We start from the raw sequence: 17766 nt of genomic DNA, 5'->3' as shown, positions 1-17766 counted from the left end.
ATGTCTTCAGGAAGACAGAGAAGTGAGGAAGCAAATGGTATATACCAGCAAGTTAGAGGGGCATGGAGGACCTTTGCTAGGAAGTGCAAAGCCCACACTAGGAAGCGAACACCAGGGGAACAGATGGCTGATGATGCTTGCAGGTGGAAGAAATTATTTCTTTTCAAAACTCTTCGTTTTTTTTCTTGTCTAATCTCTTTGAGACTCTGTTTCCCAAAAATGAATGATAACTTGACATCTATGAATGTAAAAAAAGTGGGCAGAGCAAAAAGTGAATTCAGAAGGTGTTCAAGCTGTACTTGATTTTTTGCCATACTTCTAGAGATTGCAGCAACTATAGGGTTCTCTTTGGGATTGGATCTAGGAAGAGAGTCCCTAACTGTACTGCATGGCATTATTGTACAGTCAGCTTCAGACAGACTTGAAATGCAGTCCTTTGACAGTTTTTTCACAGGTCGGTGTCTGTGATTCTGATGCTTAAGTTAACATCAGTGGTATCTGTGTGGAGGCAAACCCAGGATCTCTTTGTTTTGTAGCTGCTACTGGATTCTGTGTATGCAAAATCATGCATGTACTCTCTCATCACAGTTCTGGCTACTGTTTGGATCCTGTGGACCCTTTCCTTTGCTAGGGAATGAAGCATCTTCTTGCCCTCATGGCCTAATTGAATTGTTCCCACTTTGCTTAACTCCAAATTGACACTAATGTTCATTTGACTTCTGAAAGTATTCGGAGCAGAAATACTCATGTGACCCCCAGTTATAGGAGATTGGAGAGGGACTTACCAGAATATACATGCAATATGTATCTCTGCTTACTAAACCTGCGCTGGAATAGACTGAAGAAAACGAGGTAAATTATTAGTCCTAAGAAGCAACAGTAGCTGCTGGACTGTGCGCAGATGTTGCAGACCTGCCATGCCTCCCACTTGGTGCTGGGAGTATGCCATGTCTGAAGGACATCCCTGCAATGTCTGTGCTGCTGTCCTCCTCTTCCTACCTGACTGACTGATTCTTCACTGATCTTCTGGTCCCTTCCTTCTGTCACTGCTCAAATGCAAAGCCAGAAATGAAGAAGCTGGACTCAGATCAGAGGAATGTTTGTTGTTTTCTTGAGCATACAAATGCTCTGGTGACTGGTGACCTGCCCTTGTGCAGACAGTATTATGAAGTGCTACTACTTGGACAAAGGGAAAGGAGAGCACTGGCATTTTCTAGCTGTACAGTATTCTTGTGCTGCCCGATCTTGGTTCTCTTTTCAGCACTATATAAATCTCCATTTTTTGGCTAGAACTTTATGTCAACTTTGTGTGTGCAGTTGCCAAAGAACCCCGTAAGCTAGATGTTGCATAAGTAGATAGCAGCAGAAGAGGACTAGCCAGTTCCTCACTTCTTCATGTCTGTAATCTCAGACAAGTTAGTTACTGTGATGTGGGACAGTAAATTAGTCATATTTCCTGCTCTGCACATGCAGAGGTTTCCAAGTGCACACGAGGCATCTGAACAGCCCTCTCTTGCAAACCTTATGAAATATTGGTTAGAACTAGAACCTATTCCTGGAACTAGATACCGAATTTGTAGCTGGTGACTTTTTCTACCTTTCTTACAGAGAAGATTTGAATTTTCAGTCTAGAAACATTTAGTTCAGCTCCAAATCCAGATCCACGTGGTCCCTGCTTTTCATCTTTCCTTGTACTGTGCTTCAGCTATTCTTTTTACTCTAATTTATTTCTAAGTAAAAGATGAGATCAGCTTTGGTACAGTTCCAGGGGCCAGCCCTGTACAAAATACATGAGAGCCAAAGAAGTTCGCATTAAAAGAAAATAGACTATAAATCAACCCTTGGTCATGAATTATGCCTTATGGCTTATTAAAGGAAAAAAAAAGTTGATTTCTGCAATTTCTTGAATATGTGTGAATACCGCTTGGGATCCCTGTTTAATTTGGCTTGAGAAGTAAGCAATAAATGCAGGTTCATCACACAACTGTTACGACTGAAAATCTGAGTGAAATTTTGCCCTTAGTATTGTATGTAGAGCTCACATAGGCTTCATCTATACGAGTGTCTGTGTAACAGTAGGGTAGAATGTTTTTATGTTTCGGGGGAGCTGAAATGTAGTCTGAATAAAAGGTAATCAGTTCTCCTTGAAAGATGAAACCAAATGATTTTCGATACTAGCCTTTCTTAGGTCTGCTTCATTGATGGCTGCTGTTGAACGGCTGTACTGAATAGAAATAGTTATTCTGTGATTTACTTTCTTATTATTTTAACTTTACAGATGAAGTAATAGTGCTAATTTAACATTGCGGGTAGTTTTCCTTCCTATCAAACTGACTTAACTCTTCATGTTTATTTCAGAGACACTGGGTTTATCCGGGCAATACTTTACAAATGTTTAGCCTCTTAATTTAAGGTTATTTTGATTCAGAAAAGTGCACATAAAAGGCAACAAATAAGTTATCTTGGAAAAGACCCTCATATTTCAAAGGACAGGTTAATTCAAAGTAAAAACTCTTGTTGTATTGCTCCAAGGGATGCTTATACAATACCAGCGTTATCAACATGGATTTACAAATTCTGTATCATGTGTTCTATTACCTGTTTCAATACAGTAGTAAATTGCTTGTGTTAAAAAGCCATAAGAACAATTTAGCAGGTCAGTTTCTTCACACATTAAAACATAAAAAATATACCCTTAAGGGAAGCAAAATAATGATATGAAAGACTGCCCTTTCAAAAATACACAGTGGAGGGAATGAGACAGATAGTATAAACAGATTTGCAGTTCATTTTTAAGTATCACGGGATGCCATTGTTCTAATCACATTATCTCCTTGACAGGGAGCTTTCCAGCCTTTACAACCACTGACATGGCCCATAAAGCACAGAAAAAAAGGAGTGCATCTGATAGACATTTAGTGACAAACATTAGCTATTTTTGATATTGTCCATGTGTGTCGGCTCCACATCAGTAAAAGGACTGACATAACTGCAGGCCTCCCGAAAATGCTATACCAGTGACATAGGATGTCACATTGATGCTTTGTGGGCTGAGTCAACTGTGTAATATGGTTCAGCTCTTCTTTAATTTTCTTTTTTAGCCCAGATGTTTCTGCCAGCACTCAGACTGCAGCCTTACGAGCATCAGAGCATGCTGGAATAAAAATTTGACGAGACTGGATTCCTTTTCATTTAGTGCTTGATAGTGAGTCACCAGTAGTGCAGCACAACATGCAAAACATGGTACTACTCTGTCAGGCTAGTTGTCACAATAACCTACTTCACTCAGTGAGAACTGTTGAACTAGGTACTTATTCTTCACTGGCTAGGCCAGAAAAATTGTGTCTTTATCACATGGATTCTTTCACTGTATCGCTCTTATGTTTGCAAAGAAGGTGACGGAGGATTAAGTTTATTGATCTTGATGGTTAGCCCTGGCACAGGCAATGAAAGAAGCTGTGTGTTTTCTCTTCTGTTGGTCATTTCCCTTCTCTTTCCGCTGCAGAGTTAATTAAATGCTAAATGTATATGTTGTGAATCAGACTCAATTACTTTTTGTTTCATTTTGGAATTTATCTGAGAGGCGTCTTCCTCTATCCACCCAGCAGCTGATCCCAGTGATGGAATTTCACCAAGTGTGCTAAATCTACTTTTTAAAAGCAGATTCTTTTTAATACTGTTTTATTAAAAACATGACTGAAGCCTTAGGCACACAGGACAACTACTGCCAAGCAGGAGTAGTTTTAGACAACTTGATAATGGCAAAGCAGGTACAGTCTGAACAGAAATTCTATTCAGAAGTGAGCAGTGTGTTCCATTGCTTATACTCTTCTAATTTCTACAGGTAATTGAGAAACACACTGCAAAAGATGAGTGATTAAATTTGAGACCAAGGATTGATACAAACCCAGTGAGTGAAACCAAGGGAGCCTTTTGAAATATTTCAGCAGACTTTGTATTAGAACTAAAAAGAACGTAAGGAGAATACACTGGTCTGACCATTTGATGAGCTGAGTTTTATCCCTGTTGGCCGTGTTAGTCCACCCAAACAGGCTGAAGGAAGTAAGCCTGGGTCACATGGGCCCTTCTTATGGAAAGATCCTTAAGACTGAGATAGCAAAAAAACCCAACCAACATTATGTTGCAGTGTTTATCTCCTTTCTCCCAAGTTTGTCTGAGGAGTGAAAAATAATTCCAGGTTTAATATGCTACTTAGGAAAGGGATATTGTTGGCAGTAGCAACTGCTTCCAAATTATCTATATGAAGCAGATATAAGTCTTGTTACAAAATTCTTGTCAGTACTTTGAATCTGGCATGGTGGGGCTTATCTCTATTGCTTCCTGTTTTGCTGGTGTTAAAGAAAAAATACAGCCAAATGCAAAAAATGAGTCCCTTTAATAATGTGCCAAGCTAATTTAAAAAAACTAATTTGGGCATTGGGAAAACATCAATTTATTAGAGTCATCTAACATCATACAAGTAAGGCCTGAAAGGTCTTTCATGTCTATATAGCAGCTTGATCCATTTGGGACCAGGCTTTTACCAGTATGAAAAGCAAGGTCATATTAAAGTAGAAAGAAAAACTCCCTCTTGTCAGTCATGATGGAAGAAAGTGTACATGGCATAACCTACAGACTCATTGCAATCACCAGACAGCTGTCTGCTTTGTAATGTCATGTACACATATGAGTTATCAACTGACTATAGGAATTCCTAAGAGAGAGTTGATGCCTCCTAAATGTTCCTATTAAGTAATGCTACTGAAATAAGTAAGTGGGGGCTAACAAATGAAAAAGTAAATGGGATTTAACACTGGTGAAGCACTTTAGCTTTCTCTGAGCATCAGAACACCACAGTTAAGCTGAAATGCAGTTAATCTGAATGTTCAGAAAGTGTTTGATACCAAGCAGCAGGTTAATTTACAAACTCCAAAACAGAGGAAAACTAACATAGGTTAAAAAGAGCTAGCAAATTCATTTTGGTAACCTAAAATCATTCCAGGTGAAAGGTAGCATTACAGATTCTCTGTAACTGTTTGCAAGTCATTGAAGATATGTTGTGCATCCGTCCCGAACATTTCAATAAATTTGCAATCTGCTGCTCTGACATCTTATATAGGTTCTGTCTCTACTGCACATATCATTATTGTTAAATGCTGTTATTCTTACCAAAGTGACCTTGAGGAATATGACAGTTTCACAAATGACTAAATGTAATGTCACAAAGTTGAGACAAAATGGGGTAATTACAGAGAAGCGAGTTCAAGGTGGTTTGCATAGATCAAAGCCTAAAGTGTATGCTAAGTGGGCTCCTGACATTCAGTATGTAGTGCAAGAAGGGGAAGGCTGGAACTAAAATATTTGTAATACCTGTAATCTTCTCCACATAATACAAGCACAAGGAAATGTTTGGGAGAAGATCAATGGTCTTTTCTAACAGTTCTCTAGCAACCTGATTTTATGGTGTCAGCTCAGGGTAGTGATATGGAATTATATTTTGGCATTATATCTTACTTTCAGATGCTATTTAAAAATAAATGAATTTTCCATTATTTAGGGTTGAATAAGCAGTTAGTAGCTAGAACAGTTCCAAAGCTAGTGATTGACAAGTCATGAAGGAAGCTTAGTCAGGTCTACACACTACAGCTTAGAAATAATGATACTGATGGTGATAGCTGGTGTGTACTTGATCCTCAAAGGGAAATAATGGTGCAGGTGAAAATGGCTTGGAGAAGAAATCCTGCTTTGAAGTGGAGAAAAGACATTTAAAAGTTCAGTATCAACCTCTCTTTCCATTCAGTACTATGGTTCATTCTAGCATATAATAAATAAGTTGCCAGGTGCATACCTAATAAATGAGAAATGGGACAATTGCTAAGTGAGAGGTCAGGAAATGTTTTCATTTACAAAGTGAGAGTTTGTTTCCTTTCTTAGTGCAAATGGAGTCCATTAGATTCAGTCACACCCTATGTGCTTTTGTCACACACCCAGGTAGTCCTGTTAATTTCAATGCCATTGTTGTTGTCTGTGATTGCTAAAATTTGTCTACATAGTTAGCCCCTCTTCTTTCCTCTTTTAATAACCATTATTGTTTAAGTCCATTACATCACATTTTGGATACAACCCGGATGTATGTGCCCTGAAGGTAAAAAGTGAACTGGTTTGCTTTCTTGCTGATTCATCCGTATGTTAGTTCAGTTTAGTTTGGTTTATATTTTAGATTTTCATTAGGAAATCTACAAATCAATACTCTTCAGTGGTGATTGACAAAGATTAAAATGGCACATTCAAGGTGATACATTTTCATGCTAGTCAGTTTGAACTGTTACCTGTATACACTTGACTAAAATGTTCAAAGAGATGTGTATATTTGCAGCTTGGGTGCACGGTGACCCCAGGAAAGTGATTTATCCAACTGACAGCTATGGGCAGTTCTGTGGTCAGAAAGATACCCTCAATGAGTGAGTACTAAATCCATTCACATACCTTTATTATTCATGCACTATGAATAAGATGGGAGGTTTCAAATCTCTGTCTGCTGTGGGAACAGAACATATACGTCTGTATGCTATCTTCTTGTGGGAAGTTGGAGACAGAGACACTCTTACTGTATTTATTCCAAATAAAGTTCAGAAATAGATTAGTTGCTCAGTGCAAATCTAGACCCAAATTATCACTATAATGCAGTTGTTTTCATCATTCAGAGAATATTTTTGGTAAAGTATCGATATAACTTAAAGATTGCATCACTAATTGCATAGAAAGTGACTATCTGGCACAGCTTCTAACTGCCAACGTTTGGATAGTTAATAACCTGTTGAGTAATTCTGTCCACCTTGGGATAAGAGCAGTCCTAAAGCATTGTAGCCTGGTTCTTAGTTTTTCTCAACATACATCAAATAACAGAAAAGATCATGAGGAAAAGCTCTTGGTTTTTTTCTGGTGCTTATCCAGTGCTGGTAGAGAGGAGACTGAGTGGTCTGAGAGACAGGCAGCTGTAATCATAGCTTCCTTGGGCATATCAGCCAAACAGCTTTATTTATTTACTTGTGTCTGTTTCCCAGTCTTTTTAAATTTTGAATAGTAAGAGTTAAATTAATTAGCTGATATCAACAGAGTACTTCTACATGAAAAGAGCTGCTCATAAAAGAAAGATGTCACATAAATGTTTTCTCTGAAAATCTAAGTGTTTTATGAAACAGAATTTAAAGAATAGTTTGCTTTTTTCCTCACTTTCTCCCTTTTAAAAAGTAAGTATTATGCATAATTTATGCCCTTGTCACTGTCAAGAAGCTGGATGCTATGCAGGAAGCAAAACAGAAGCTAGTGTTTGATAACAGCTCTTTGCTGCTTCTTTCTTTTCCCGTTTATTTTTCCAGGAAAAAACTGAGGAAGCCACTGTCCAAAGGGCAGTTCAGAAGGGGAGGAGCAAAAGATAGGGAGTGGAACAGAGGTAGAGCTAGGACTTCATAAGCTCTCAAGTTATTTTTTACAGAGGAAACAGACTAGATAGTGTAAGAAGACCTGTTCCACGCTCCGACTAAGATTCTTCACAGCAGTTGTTGGAGAGTCCAACTTTCTGAAGAGGAAAAACCCAGGGAAAAAGTTGTAGTGTTGTGTGTGTTCCCCTCACTGCACCCCTTCTCTGCTTCCCCTCTCCTCACCCCCAATTTGTCCTCATCCCCTCTCTGGTCTGTAGGAAGCAGTGGGCAAATGCGTTTGGGACTCTCAGACACACAGCATCCATGCACTGTGTGGCGTGTAGCCAGATGCTTCTCTCTGATTCTTACCGTCCACTCCCATTCCCTCTTTCTCTTTGTTACTCAAGTCTTCCCTTTAGTTATTTCTTACAATGTGATTTCCAGTTTGTATTCACAAATGTCCCTCCATATATAGGATTGCTGGAGAATAATACAGCTACTGAGACTGCATTTTGGCACTTACTTGCTACATTGAGGAGTTTCTTATAAAAATATAAGCCAAAAGACACATAATACAACCTACTGGAAAAGCAACAGTGTTTATGGCAGTAGGCCAGGAGGCCCCTCAGAACAAGTCTGTCTAGTCCCTAAAAGTGGAGGTGTGGGATGTGCTCTTCAGGCCTTCATTGATACGATTGCCAGATTTTTCACATGCCCTGAAAGTAAGCAGTATGAAAGGCTAACCCAGGACTATGGTTTTCCAAAGTCCCCAAGGGCTTAGTCTGAGACTTCTTCCTTGGAAAGTAATCATAGTCTCTTGTGCTTTGAATCTTGTGCTTAGAACAAACATTCCCAGCAATCTCACTGAGGAGTAGAAAAAAGAAGCTAAAAACCATGCCAACACTCACAGCTCATGCAAAAACCCATTCAAACTCCAATGAATTCCATGCAATCAAATTAATTCTACCTTGTGTTGTCATGCAAGTCTCTCTTAGGCCTCTTTGTGTCTCCCTGTAATCCGTCCATTAATCTCCATGTAATCTCTAAGCTTGTTTTGCCTTCTACAGAGCACAGTGTAATCACAGAATACAACACAATTTCATTATAAAGAATACAGACCTAGTTCTCAGTGGCTGTTTTCTTGTGTTACGTATATGTTTAAACTTTCTTTTCTGCTGTCAATGTCAGCAAGTGTGCTAAGACATAAGAAAAAAAAAATCATTAATGGCTTTGAGCAGCTCACAGATGATAAATACTGTCAAGAAACTATTGAAGAACGATGACATTTCAGTCCAAAGTTTTATTCTATTGATTTAAAGAAAGAACAACTAATGATAGTGAATTGTTTTTGTCAGGATGCATGTTTTGTTAAACAGTGCATAGTAGAACATACCTCAGTGAAAACAGTTTAACCTTGTAAAATGTCAGGCAGTTGAGCTAATTCCAGTTTTAAAGGGAGCTTGAATGTGCAGTGATGCTATATAATGGCTTTGAAGGCATAGCCATATTTAGCAATTGGTGGGAGCCACATGCTGGTGGAAGATCAGAGGATATGTTCTGGACTGGAGGATACAATGGAGAGATGTGGGAGCAGGACTTGTGCCAAGTTAGCAGATAGAAGAGGGGCAGCCTTGTTAGCCCAAGCACACTTCTTTGTTAATACTTCCATCCTGCTCCCAAGGCAGAGCTCCCTCTGTGCTGCATTGCCACAGTGGGAGTCAGTGGTGGCTCAAGCACTGCTTACTGTGTTCTCTTGCACACCATAGGCCATAACAGTGGCCTGTTATCTCTTATAGGGACACTGTATAGTCCTGGCATGGCTAGCTGACTTTGAAGTCTTCTGTAAAAAGGGCAGGACTACTGCCATGCCATCTTCACTAGAGCTATCTGATAATTTTCTGACATAGCAAAGTTTAACAGCATATTTTGCTGTCTTCAAAACCCAGGTGTTTAAACCCAGAGATCTTGAGGTAATCAGTTTTCAACAAATCCAAACTGAGGTAACAGCTGCCTCAAGGTCCCAAGTTCCAGAAGCTGTCAAGTGTGTGGATTCTGGGATGCAAACCCCTCAGACTGTCCCTTATTTATATCAAAGGAGGTTTATCAGCATTATTAGGAGATGCTATTATCATTCTGTTTCCTGGCCAGCTGCTTTTGGTTTCCAACCATAAAAAGCTTTTGACTGATTTTGGTGCCACCTTCTGATCAACAAAAAATAGGCAGCTTTTACAGTGTAGCATTTGCTGATAGTAATTTTGCATGCAGTACATGCACAATATGTTCAGTGTGAGCAAAGGGACCACAGTGTTTTTGCAGGGGTATTTTACAGACCTCACTTCTTAGAGGCAGGACTACAGATATCTGTAACAGCGCCTAGGGTTGTTTCAGATTAAAACCTTGCTGTAGAAAAAACTTCTCGAAATAGCATTCTTTAGAACAAATACTTCTAGTTTCAGTGATGTCTTGGCACAGAACATTCAGGGTCTGCTTGGGATTTGTTTTTTTGTCTTGTGTTTACAATATGACCATTCACAATAATAGAATTTAAATATCGATGTATGCTATAACTTTTTGAATGGTAGGATGTATAAGCAACCATATTTATATCATTAATTATCTTATATCCACTTCCATAGGAACAAGACCATTTTGTTTTACTTTAACATTCTGAAATGTGCCAGCCCCATAGTGTTAATAAACCTACAGTGCCCTACAACACAGGTGAGTGAAATACAGAGGTAAAATATTTTCCCTGCCTCTTAGTCATGGTGCTTAAGAACTAGACATACATTTGTCTGGATTTAAAAATTGCTGTTCATATCCTTCAAAATATAGTATGATTGTTTCATAGATGACGTGTAGCACAGTCTCAGTAGCCTGTCATGGTCAGAAAAAATAGAAATGCACAAGATTGTGTATTTTGTATAAGAGTTGACAAAAAAAGGTCTGTTTAGTTGAATGCAGCAATTTGTTACTTATGAATTCATCACAGGCAACTATCCAGTAGTAATCAGTGCATGCAGCAAAAAATTTTGATTCATATCTAGGGTTTTCCAAACTAGAAAATATGTATATCCCCAGTGACAGGAGTATCTGGGTGTGGTTGGAGCCTATGGCACTTTCAAAAGTGAAGATCTTGAAAGCCTGTTCTTGCCTTATGCTACAACTTGTACTCCCTTAGCTGTGCTGCAACTTCTCATGAAGGTGTGAAATAAACCCAGCCACTGAACTTGTGTGGGTTAAAATTATCCTCCTGATCTTTTTATATGAGGCCATTTTACTGACCTGGTTTGTTGAACAATTGCACAACCAGTTATGTCAGTTCACCTTATGAGGCAAGAACTTATGGCGTGGGGTAGGTCAGAGGAATTAGGTGCAGGACTGCTCTGATCCAACTTTGCTGCCAAAGTAATTGTACTGTGTAAATGAACTGCAGGTGACAGAGTATGGTCTCAGCCATCTTGACAACATTCAGTGGAGTCCAGTATTAATTTGGATGAGGGTTGTTATATGGTAACCAATTTACTGATTACAAATGTTAATTGTCTATTTATTTGACTATCATTTTAAAATGTTTCCCATCATTGATAGATGTTTCTGGCCTATCAGTTAGTGTGACCGTATGGACTATTTGACACAGCTGAAGAGATGGAAATCTCCAGCAAGGAAGAGCAAGACCCTCTTAACACTGACCAGTTGCTGTCAGAATGGAAACTTTCTCTATCAGCAGCAGATTTGCTTCAGGAATCCCCATCTGTCCACATGCAGACACCGACACTGTTACCCTGCAGTCTTTAGACTCTGTTACTGGAACAATTCAGCCTGTTCAGAAATACTGAGGTCATTGTGTGGGATTTGACTGGTGCTGTGGTCAAGTTGGCAGTGGTCATGAATCAAGTAAGGTGAAATACTTGTTGAAGGAGAGTTTGGGGTAGCAGAGTAGTTATTTTGTTTATTTTCAAACATAAAACATCTCCAAAACTGAGAATGTTTTTGAATGCTGTTTGCTACTGCAGATGGTTAATTCTCTGGTCTTTTGTGAAATGCTGAAGAAATGTTTGTTTGATAATTCCCCTTTTGAACTGCAGACAGGATCTTTCATTCCTGTCCCATTCATATCAAATAGCAGGAGGAAAAAACCCAAGAACTGTCATGGGAAGAGCTTCAGTTCTTGAGTAAGACTGTGGGTTTTCAAACTGTTATTACAGTTCACTGGATCCATAGACAGCACATTTAATTGCCTGTTTCATAGATGGGAAACTGAGGTTACAGTAAAGTGTATACTTGTTAGTCACCTGTTGTTCCAGCAAGTACAAAACTCTTCTTTGTTCCTTGGCCTGTGGGTAGTCCATAGGACTGTAGTACTTAACCTAGAAAGACCCTCCTGCAGCATCTGCCCTGTTCTAAGGATTAGTGCAAGATCTTTTCCCAAAATTCCTGTAGGTGAATCATACATGGCGGAATGCCCTTGAGGTGAAATACAGTTTCGTGCATGATGTCTCCCTGGTACGTGGATAGCAGAGCTTTGCAAAAGGTGTTTGGATAGCACAGCTTTGGAAACAGAGAACGACCTTCTAGAAAAGGCTGAAACTTGCTAAAAAGATGGACTTCAAACTACCTCACAGTATTTAGGAACACTGAGGAGTCAGAATGGCTACACACTTGCATGGTTCCAGTGACCAGCAAAGCCTTCAGAGTCTGTGTATTGGGGTGGCTGCTTCTCCATTACATAAATCTAAATCATAACTTCTGAGTGGATGCATTCATCAAACCCCAGTCCTCACTTGATTTCTCATATAAATCCGGTTTATAATGGCTGTACCTTCAGTGGTGTGAATTTCTTTCCTGGCGTGTGCACCCCTCTTGCTTTGTAACTAGGGGAGATTCATCATTAGTTAATAGTAAAAAGTCACATTTGAGTGATTTACACCTAACTTAACTTGAATGAAATCTGTGGAGATATATTTGACTGAAGAGACTGTGTAGAAGGGTGGAACAATTTTAGCTGCATGAGACTTTTTTTTTAATAAATTTCTCCTTATAAATGTAATAGAAAGAAATTATGTGTATCCTGTGAAAGTAGCTACTGGACCACCTTGCTCATATACACTGCTGCTGATGGAAGTAGAGGAGGACCTGACAGATTTTTTTCCTGGTGTTCAAAAAAACAAAATATTTTTTTCAACAGACTGAAAGCTCTGTTTATCTACCAGAATGTGTAGAACCTAAGAAGATATAGAGAGTGACTTGATATGCCAGATATGAGAGACTTTGGAAGTGTATTCTATCAAAGAATTTTAGAAGTATTTATCTAGGGAATCAAGAGGAAAACGTATGCCCCTGTCTAAATACTGCAGTAAACATTACTGAAGGCAATTCCATAAAACAGTGCACTTTTATAGGTGGCCTTTTTCTTGCTTTTTAATTGCACTGATTTTCCTTACCCTTCTCTACCCCCAGTGTATCTTTACTCATTTTTTTTTCTTTTCTTGCAGCTTTGTGTCTCAAAGTGCCCAGACAGGTTTGCAACCTACATTGATGTTCAGGCTTCCTACAGATATAAACCAGATCAGTGGAATTACTTCAGGCAATTCTGCAAACCTGGTTTTAACAATCCTCGCAAGGTGTGTATGTATCAGTAGGTGATGGAATACATTTTTTCTTCAAGCAATGTGTAATATGCATGATTTTACTGAGCTACATCAAAGTTTTGAATTATTCTGATTTCACCATGTAAGTAGTTGTCCCATATATATGGTTTGACAGTGATTTAATCAGGGGTAAGGGTCTTGTATGCACACCAAATCTCCCACTATTTAAATGATTACTATTTGCTTAAAAGAATATGTGCAGCTACCCATGCAGTTGCAGTACTGTGGCAAGCAGTATCCTTTAGTACTTATGTACTCCACAGCAGTAGCGCAGAGCATCTCAAACCAGTTCTTAAGGCTCCTGAGTCATCTATAGCTACTTAGTAATTTAGCTAGAAAAATTAATCTATCCTTCATGTAACTGATTTTGCACTCAAATGTACTGCATTATTTCTCCCATCTTTAAAACACCTTGCAATTCAGCTATATTAATTGTGTTAAATTCTTACTCTTCTTTAAGAGAAAAGGCAGAGGGGAGGCAAGGAACAATTGCCCAGTCAGTTCTGGCTTAGATGCTGATCCAAAGTGAAGAGGTCTTTTCTTTTTTGTCACTAGAAAAGGAAAGAAGAATAGTCTTTTTCCAAATCACAATGACAGTTTGGATTCTCACTTATGGTCATGAATGTATCTTGCAGCTCCACCAGTCAAGTTTGGGGAGGAGGCTACAAAGCCCAGTTTGGGGCGTTTTCTCAGACTGGGTGAGAAACAAAAACCACGTAGTTATTCTGCAATGTATTCAGCATTCCTATTTTTCCCCTTTTCAGTCTGTTGCTCAAGTCCTACGTGATGAAGATTGTCCTTCGATGATCATTCCGAGCAGGCCTTGTGAGTGGTTCTACTTCTTACACACATCTTAGCAGATTATAAGCATTCACATTAAAGCACAACTCCAGTCTGAAAAGTGTTTTGTGGCAAGGTCACTAGGAGCTTTCTGTTATCTGGCAGTGACATCCATTCAATTTTAAACAATTTGAAAGTATAAAGATTTATTATTATTTTTTCTAACTGCCATCCATGAACATTCAGCATGTGATCGGGTCAAGCTGAGCTCTTTCTTGCTCTTGAATCATCATTGATAGTAAAAGCTTTACAGCTCAGATTTTGCCTTCCAAGCCATGTGAGCAAGCAACCCCACTGGCATGAAGAAAATGTAGGAAGGATCATATGGCCAGCTGTTGAAGTTCAGATGATACTTGAGCCCAGTTACAATGCAGCTTGCTTTTCAGTTGCAGTGCTGGCTATGCAGGCCATACAGAGGAATTAAAGGGCCAAAAAATGTTTTTGTCATTATGGTCAGCAGGTATTTCTGAGTTGATAACCACAGGTTTCAGAGCTCATCTCAGCTGCAGAAGTGTAATACCAAGAGTATCTGTCACTGACCCAGAAGCTCATGCAAATAAGAAATTGCTGTTTATTTTTCCATTGTTTAAAATAGACATCATGTAAACCAGGGACAGGTTATCAAAGAGAGAAAATGGATTAAATTAAAAAAAAAAATTAAGAATTTGTATGAAAACTGATGTACTCACCCAAAAGACAGAAAATAATTTGCAAAGAAGCTATTATCTTCTTTTAGACTACAACAAGGGGCAAAGATTACAGAGGGAGGAAAAGAGACATGTTACTTAATTATTTCCTCAGAGTAATTGGTGGGGTAGATATTTTAGACTGAATATTGAACCCTGGCATCAGTATTTATTGGAACCTGATAAGGAAAGCACAGAATTGTTATATAAAGTACAGCTGTGTAGGAGGACTGATCTGCTCTTCCCTTTGGAATGAAAACCAGGACTTTTTGCAGCAAAGAGCAGGGCAACATAAATGAGTATGTAAACATCTCTCCTTTTCTCTCTCTTTTATAATCTCCTCCTCCCTCTGTCTAACCAACAGTTTCTGTCTTTTTTCCATTGCTTCCTCTCCAAGAATATCTAGTGATAGTGGCTGGTACTGGAACTCATCTGGCATATGAGGAACTGACACTTGCTGTTATGTATTGTTTTGGGTGCTAATACCATTCGTGACCAGTCATGTTGAGTCTGTCCCTGGGGGCTGGTTTGATTATTACCATGAAATGACATATTTGAGAAGCTGCAGTTTTTGTAAGCTGCCCAGATACTGACAGAGAGTAAGTTCTGCATTTATTACAAATTCTTAAACTCCTACAGATACTACTGTTGTTATTCGGTAGCACCTAGAATCTCCAGTTGAAAGCTATGATCCCACCATGCCTGAGCCCCAGAGCATAAAAGTCATAGTCTTGAATATAATGGCTCTTTCAAGATTTGTCAAAGTCAACATATTGTTAGATAATCAGTTGAAAAACATTTGACTGTGAATCTGAAATTATTTAAATATGCTACAAAAGACAAGTCATAAAAGTGGAGCTTGACATGAAATGTAATACGCATGCTTTGTTTTGATATTTTGAATAGTTCTTAAGAGATGCTTCCCAGACTTCTCCACGAAGAATGGTGTGCTAACTGTGGCAAATCAGACTACATTCAAAGATGGAAGAGGGAAAACAAGAAATGTAACTGATCTCAGGGAAGCTGCAAAGTAGGTTTTACCCTTCTTAAGTGCTCATTTGTTGGATTCTGAGATTGTGAAATAATTTAGGAATTGAAAAAAGAATCAGAATCTGTTGTAGCAAATGGCTGAGGATACCCAGGCAAGCCTTGCTAGTAAATGGTCTCTCTGTGCCTGGGCACTTGCAAAGTTCCAGTAAGGAAAACTATGACTGTGGTATGCAGAAATGAGCAAGGAGCAAAAGGTTTTAGTCCAATTGTCTCAGAGTGACCGTCAGTTTTTAAATCATTCTTGTTGTTTTTCCTAGCAAAAATTAGTATTAAAGAAAGCTAAAGGAGGTTCAAAATTAAATACTTGTGCTGCAGGACTCAGGCCAGCCAGTAATGGCCTTGGCTATTCCTTCCTATGATGGCCTTTCCCCTAACATGGACTGTCTTAGTACTTTGGGCATCTCACCTCATCAGAGTGTTCCTGTTTTTAGTACATGTCTAAAGGTTAAAAACCAATGTACTGGGCTCTGATGCTTGACAACACCTGCCTTGCAGATGGACAGCAAGCATCTCCAATCCTGGGCATCAACCAGGATGAGAGAAAACTGCTGCAATAGCCTCTCTTTTCCAGCTGCTATCAGTCCTCAGCCTGTCTGGAGCACAAGGGTACCTTTTCTTACCTCTTGACCCAGGGCTACCACATTCTAGCACCTTACCAACACTGATAACACCTGCACCTTATTAGGTTCCCATCTACAACTACATTGTCTGTTCTTTGATAAGAAGATCCTTCATTTCTTCTTAGGAAAACATTAATATGAACAAGCACTTTGCCGGATAGGAAAACAGTTCCATAAAGTCAACCTTTTGCTTCACTGAGCTGTTTTCTGCTTCTCTGCTATTAGCAGTTCTGGAATCACAACTGTTTGACTCTTGGTACATTGCAGATCTTATTAGTATACACTTTTCTTGTGACATAATAAGCAATTATATCTGGTGATAGTACTCAAAGCTTTTTAAATAAAGCTTTAATAAAGGAGCTGTATAGACGTTTTTACACAGATTTTTTTCTTTAGCATAACTGATTGATGTTGGCTTGGTTACAGAACTGGAGCTGGAGGACAGTAATATACTCTTATCACTAGCAAAGATATTTCAAATTGTTTCACTGAGCCTATTTGTTGTTCAGATAAATTCTGCTTTTCTACCTAAAGGAACCTTTTCTTTGGTTTGTCTTTTCTCAGTGGCATCAATAATGTCCTGGATGCAAGATCAGTTGGAATGAAAATTTTTGAAGACTATGCCATTTCTTGGTATTGGATTTTAATGTAAGATTTTCATGGGTATTTTTATTTTTTCCAAACTCACTTTGGAGCGTGCAGGGAATTAAAAAATAGATCATGTATGTGTTTGTTACCAGTCCTACTTTGAAATTCAAGGAGCAACTGTGATTTCCTTTCATCACATGATAATAATGTTGTTATGGTGCTGTACATGAGGTAAGGGTAGCACAGCATACATACATAGAGTGTCAGTTGATCTGGAATAGCTTTTTAATATCCTACTAGGCAGAAAACCAGGAGGTGCTGTCTTCTGTTGCAGGACCCATCTGTGTGGTAATTCCAAAACTGAAAAATCTTAATTAAGAAGGCTTTCAAATCAATTGCCGTTGCTCAGTGTCATTAGTATATATATAAAACAGATAATTTCTAAATACCTACTAGCAATATATAGTTAAATCCGTTATAATCCATAAATCCAATATAAATCCATAAATCCAATGCAGCAGGCAAAGCAACATCAAGAACAAAAAGTATTGAACAGTATTAACTTTGTCTTGTAATTAATACTCAGTAATCACCAATTAGTAAAAAATGCAGCACTGAAACAAAAGAAGTAGCTATTTTGCTGAAGCAAATATGTAAGTATATGTGCATTCTTAGCCCATTAATATTGCTTTTGATGGATCAGGGTGTTGATGATTTAAACAGGACCAGAAGTCTTTGCCAGGTGAGAGCCTATAGCATGCACATACTTAGCATACATTGTTCAAGCCTGAATGCAAATCCACAACAATAAATACATAAACTTTAGATAATAAACTTAGTATGGAGAATTAGGCAGTTCAGAAACAGAAGTTGTCAGCTTTTAAAGGTGTTCAGTCACTGGCAGGAGGAC

At 38.6% G+C, this 17766-nt stretch overlaps 1 protein-coding gene across 2 annotated transcripts in view; it reads left to right on the top strand.

The window, feature by feature from the left end:
• Positions 1 to 17766, top strand: part of SLC44A5 (solute carrier family 44 member 5) — a 108320-nt gene that overhangs the window by 67174 nt on the left and 23380 nt on the right. For both annotated transcript variants that reach the window (XM_052800692.1, XM_052800691.1), the window contains exons 4-9: positions 6377 to 6461; positions 10058 to 10142; positions 12917 to 13045; positions 13837 to 13897; positions 15505 to 15628; positions 16833 to 16916. In XM_052800692.1, coding sequence (XP_052656652.1) covers positions 6377 to 6461; positions 10058 to 10142; positions 12917 to 13045; positions 13837 to 13897; positions 15505 to 15628; positions 16833 to 16916 — 568 coding nt within the window. The remainder of the gene's footprint in view (positions 1 to 6376; positions 6462 to 10057; positions 10143 to 12916; positions 13046 to 13836; positions 13898 to 15504; positions 15629 to 16832; positions 16917 to 17766) is intronic.

This window comes from Harpia harpyja, chromosome 11, assembly GCF_026419915.1.
Source record: "Harpia harpyja isolate bHarHar1 chromosome 11, bHarHar1 primary haplotype, whole genome shotgun sequence".
Classification (NCBI taxonomy): Eukaryota; Metazoa; Chordata; class Aves; order Accipitriformes; family Accipitridae; genus Harpia; species Harpia harpyja.
Note: the sequence above shows the minus strand (reverse complement) of the source record. Positions and strands in the feature narration are given on the sequence as shown.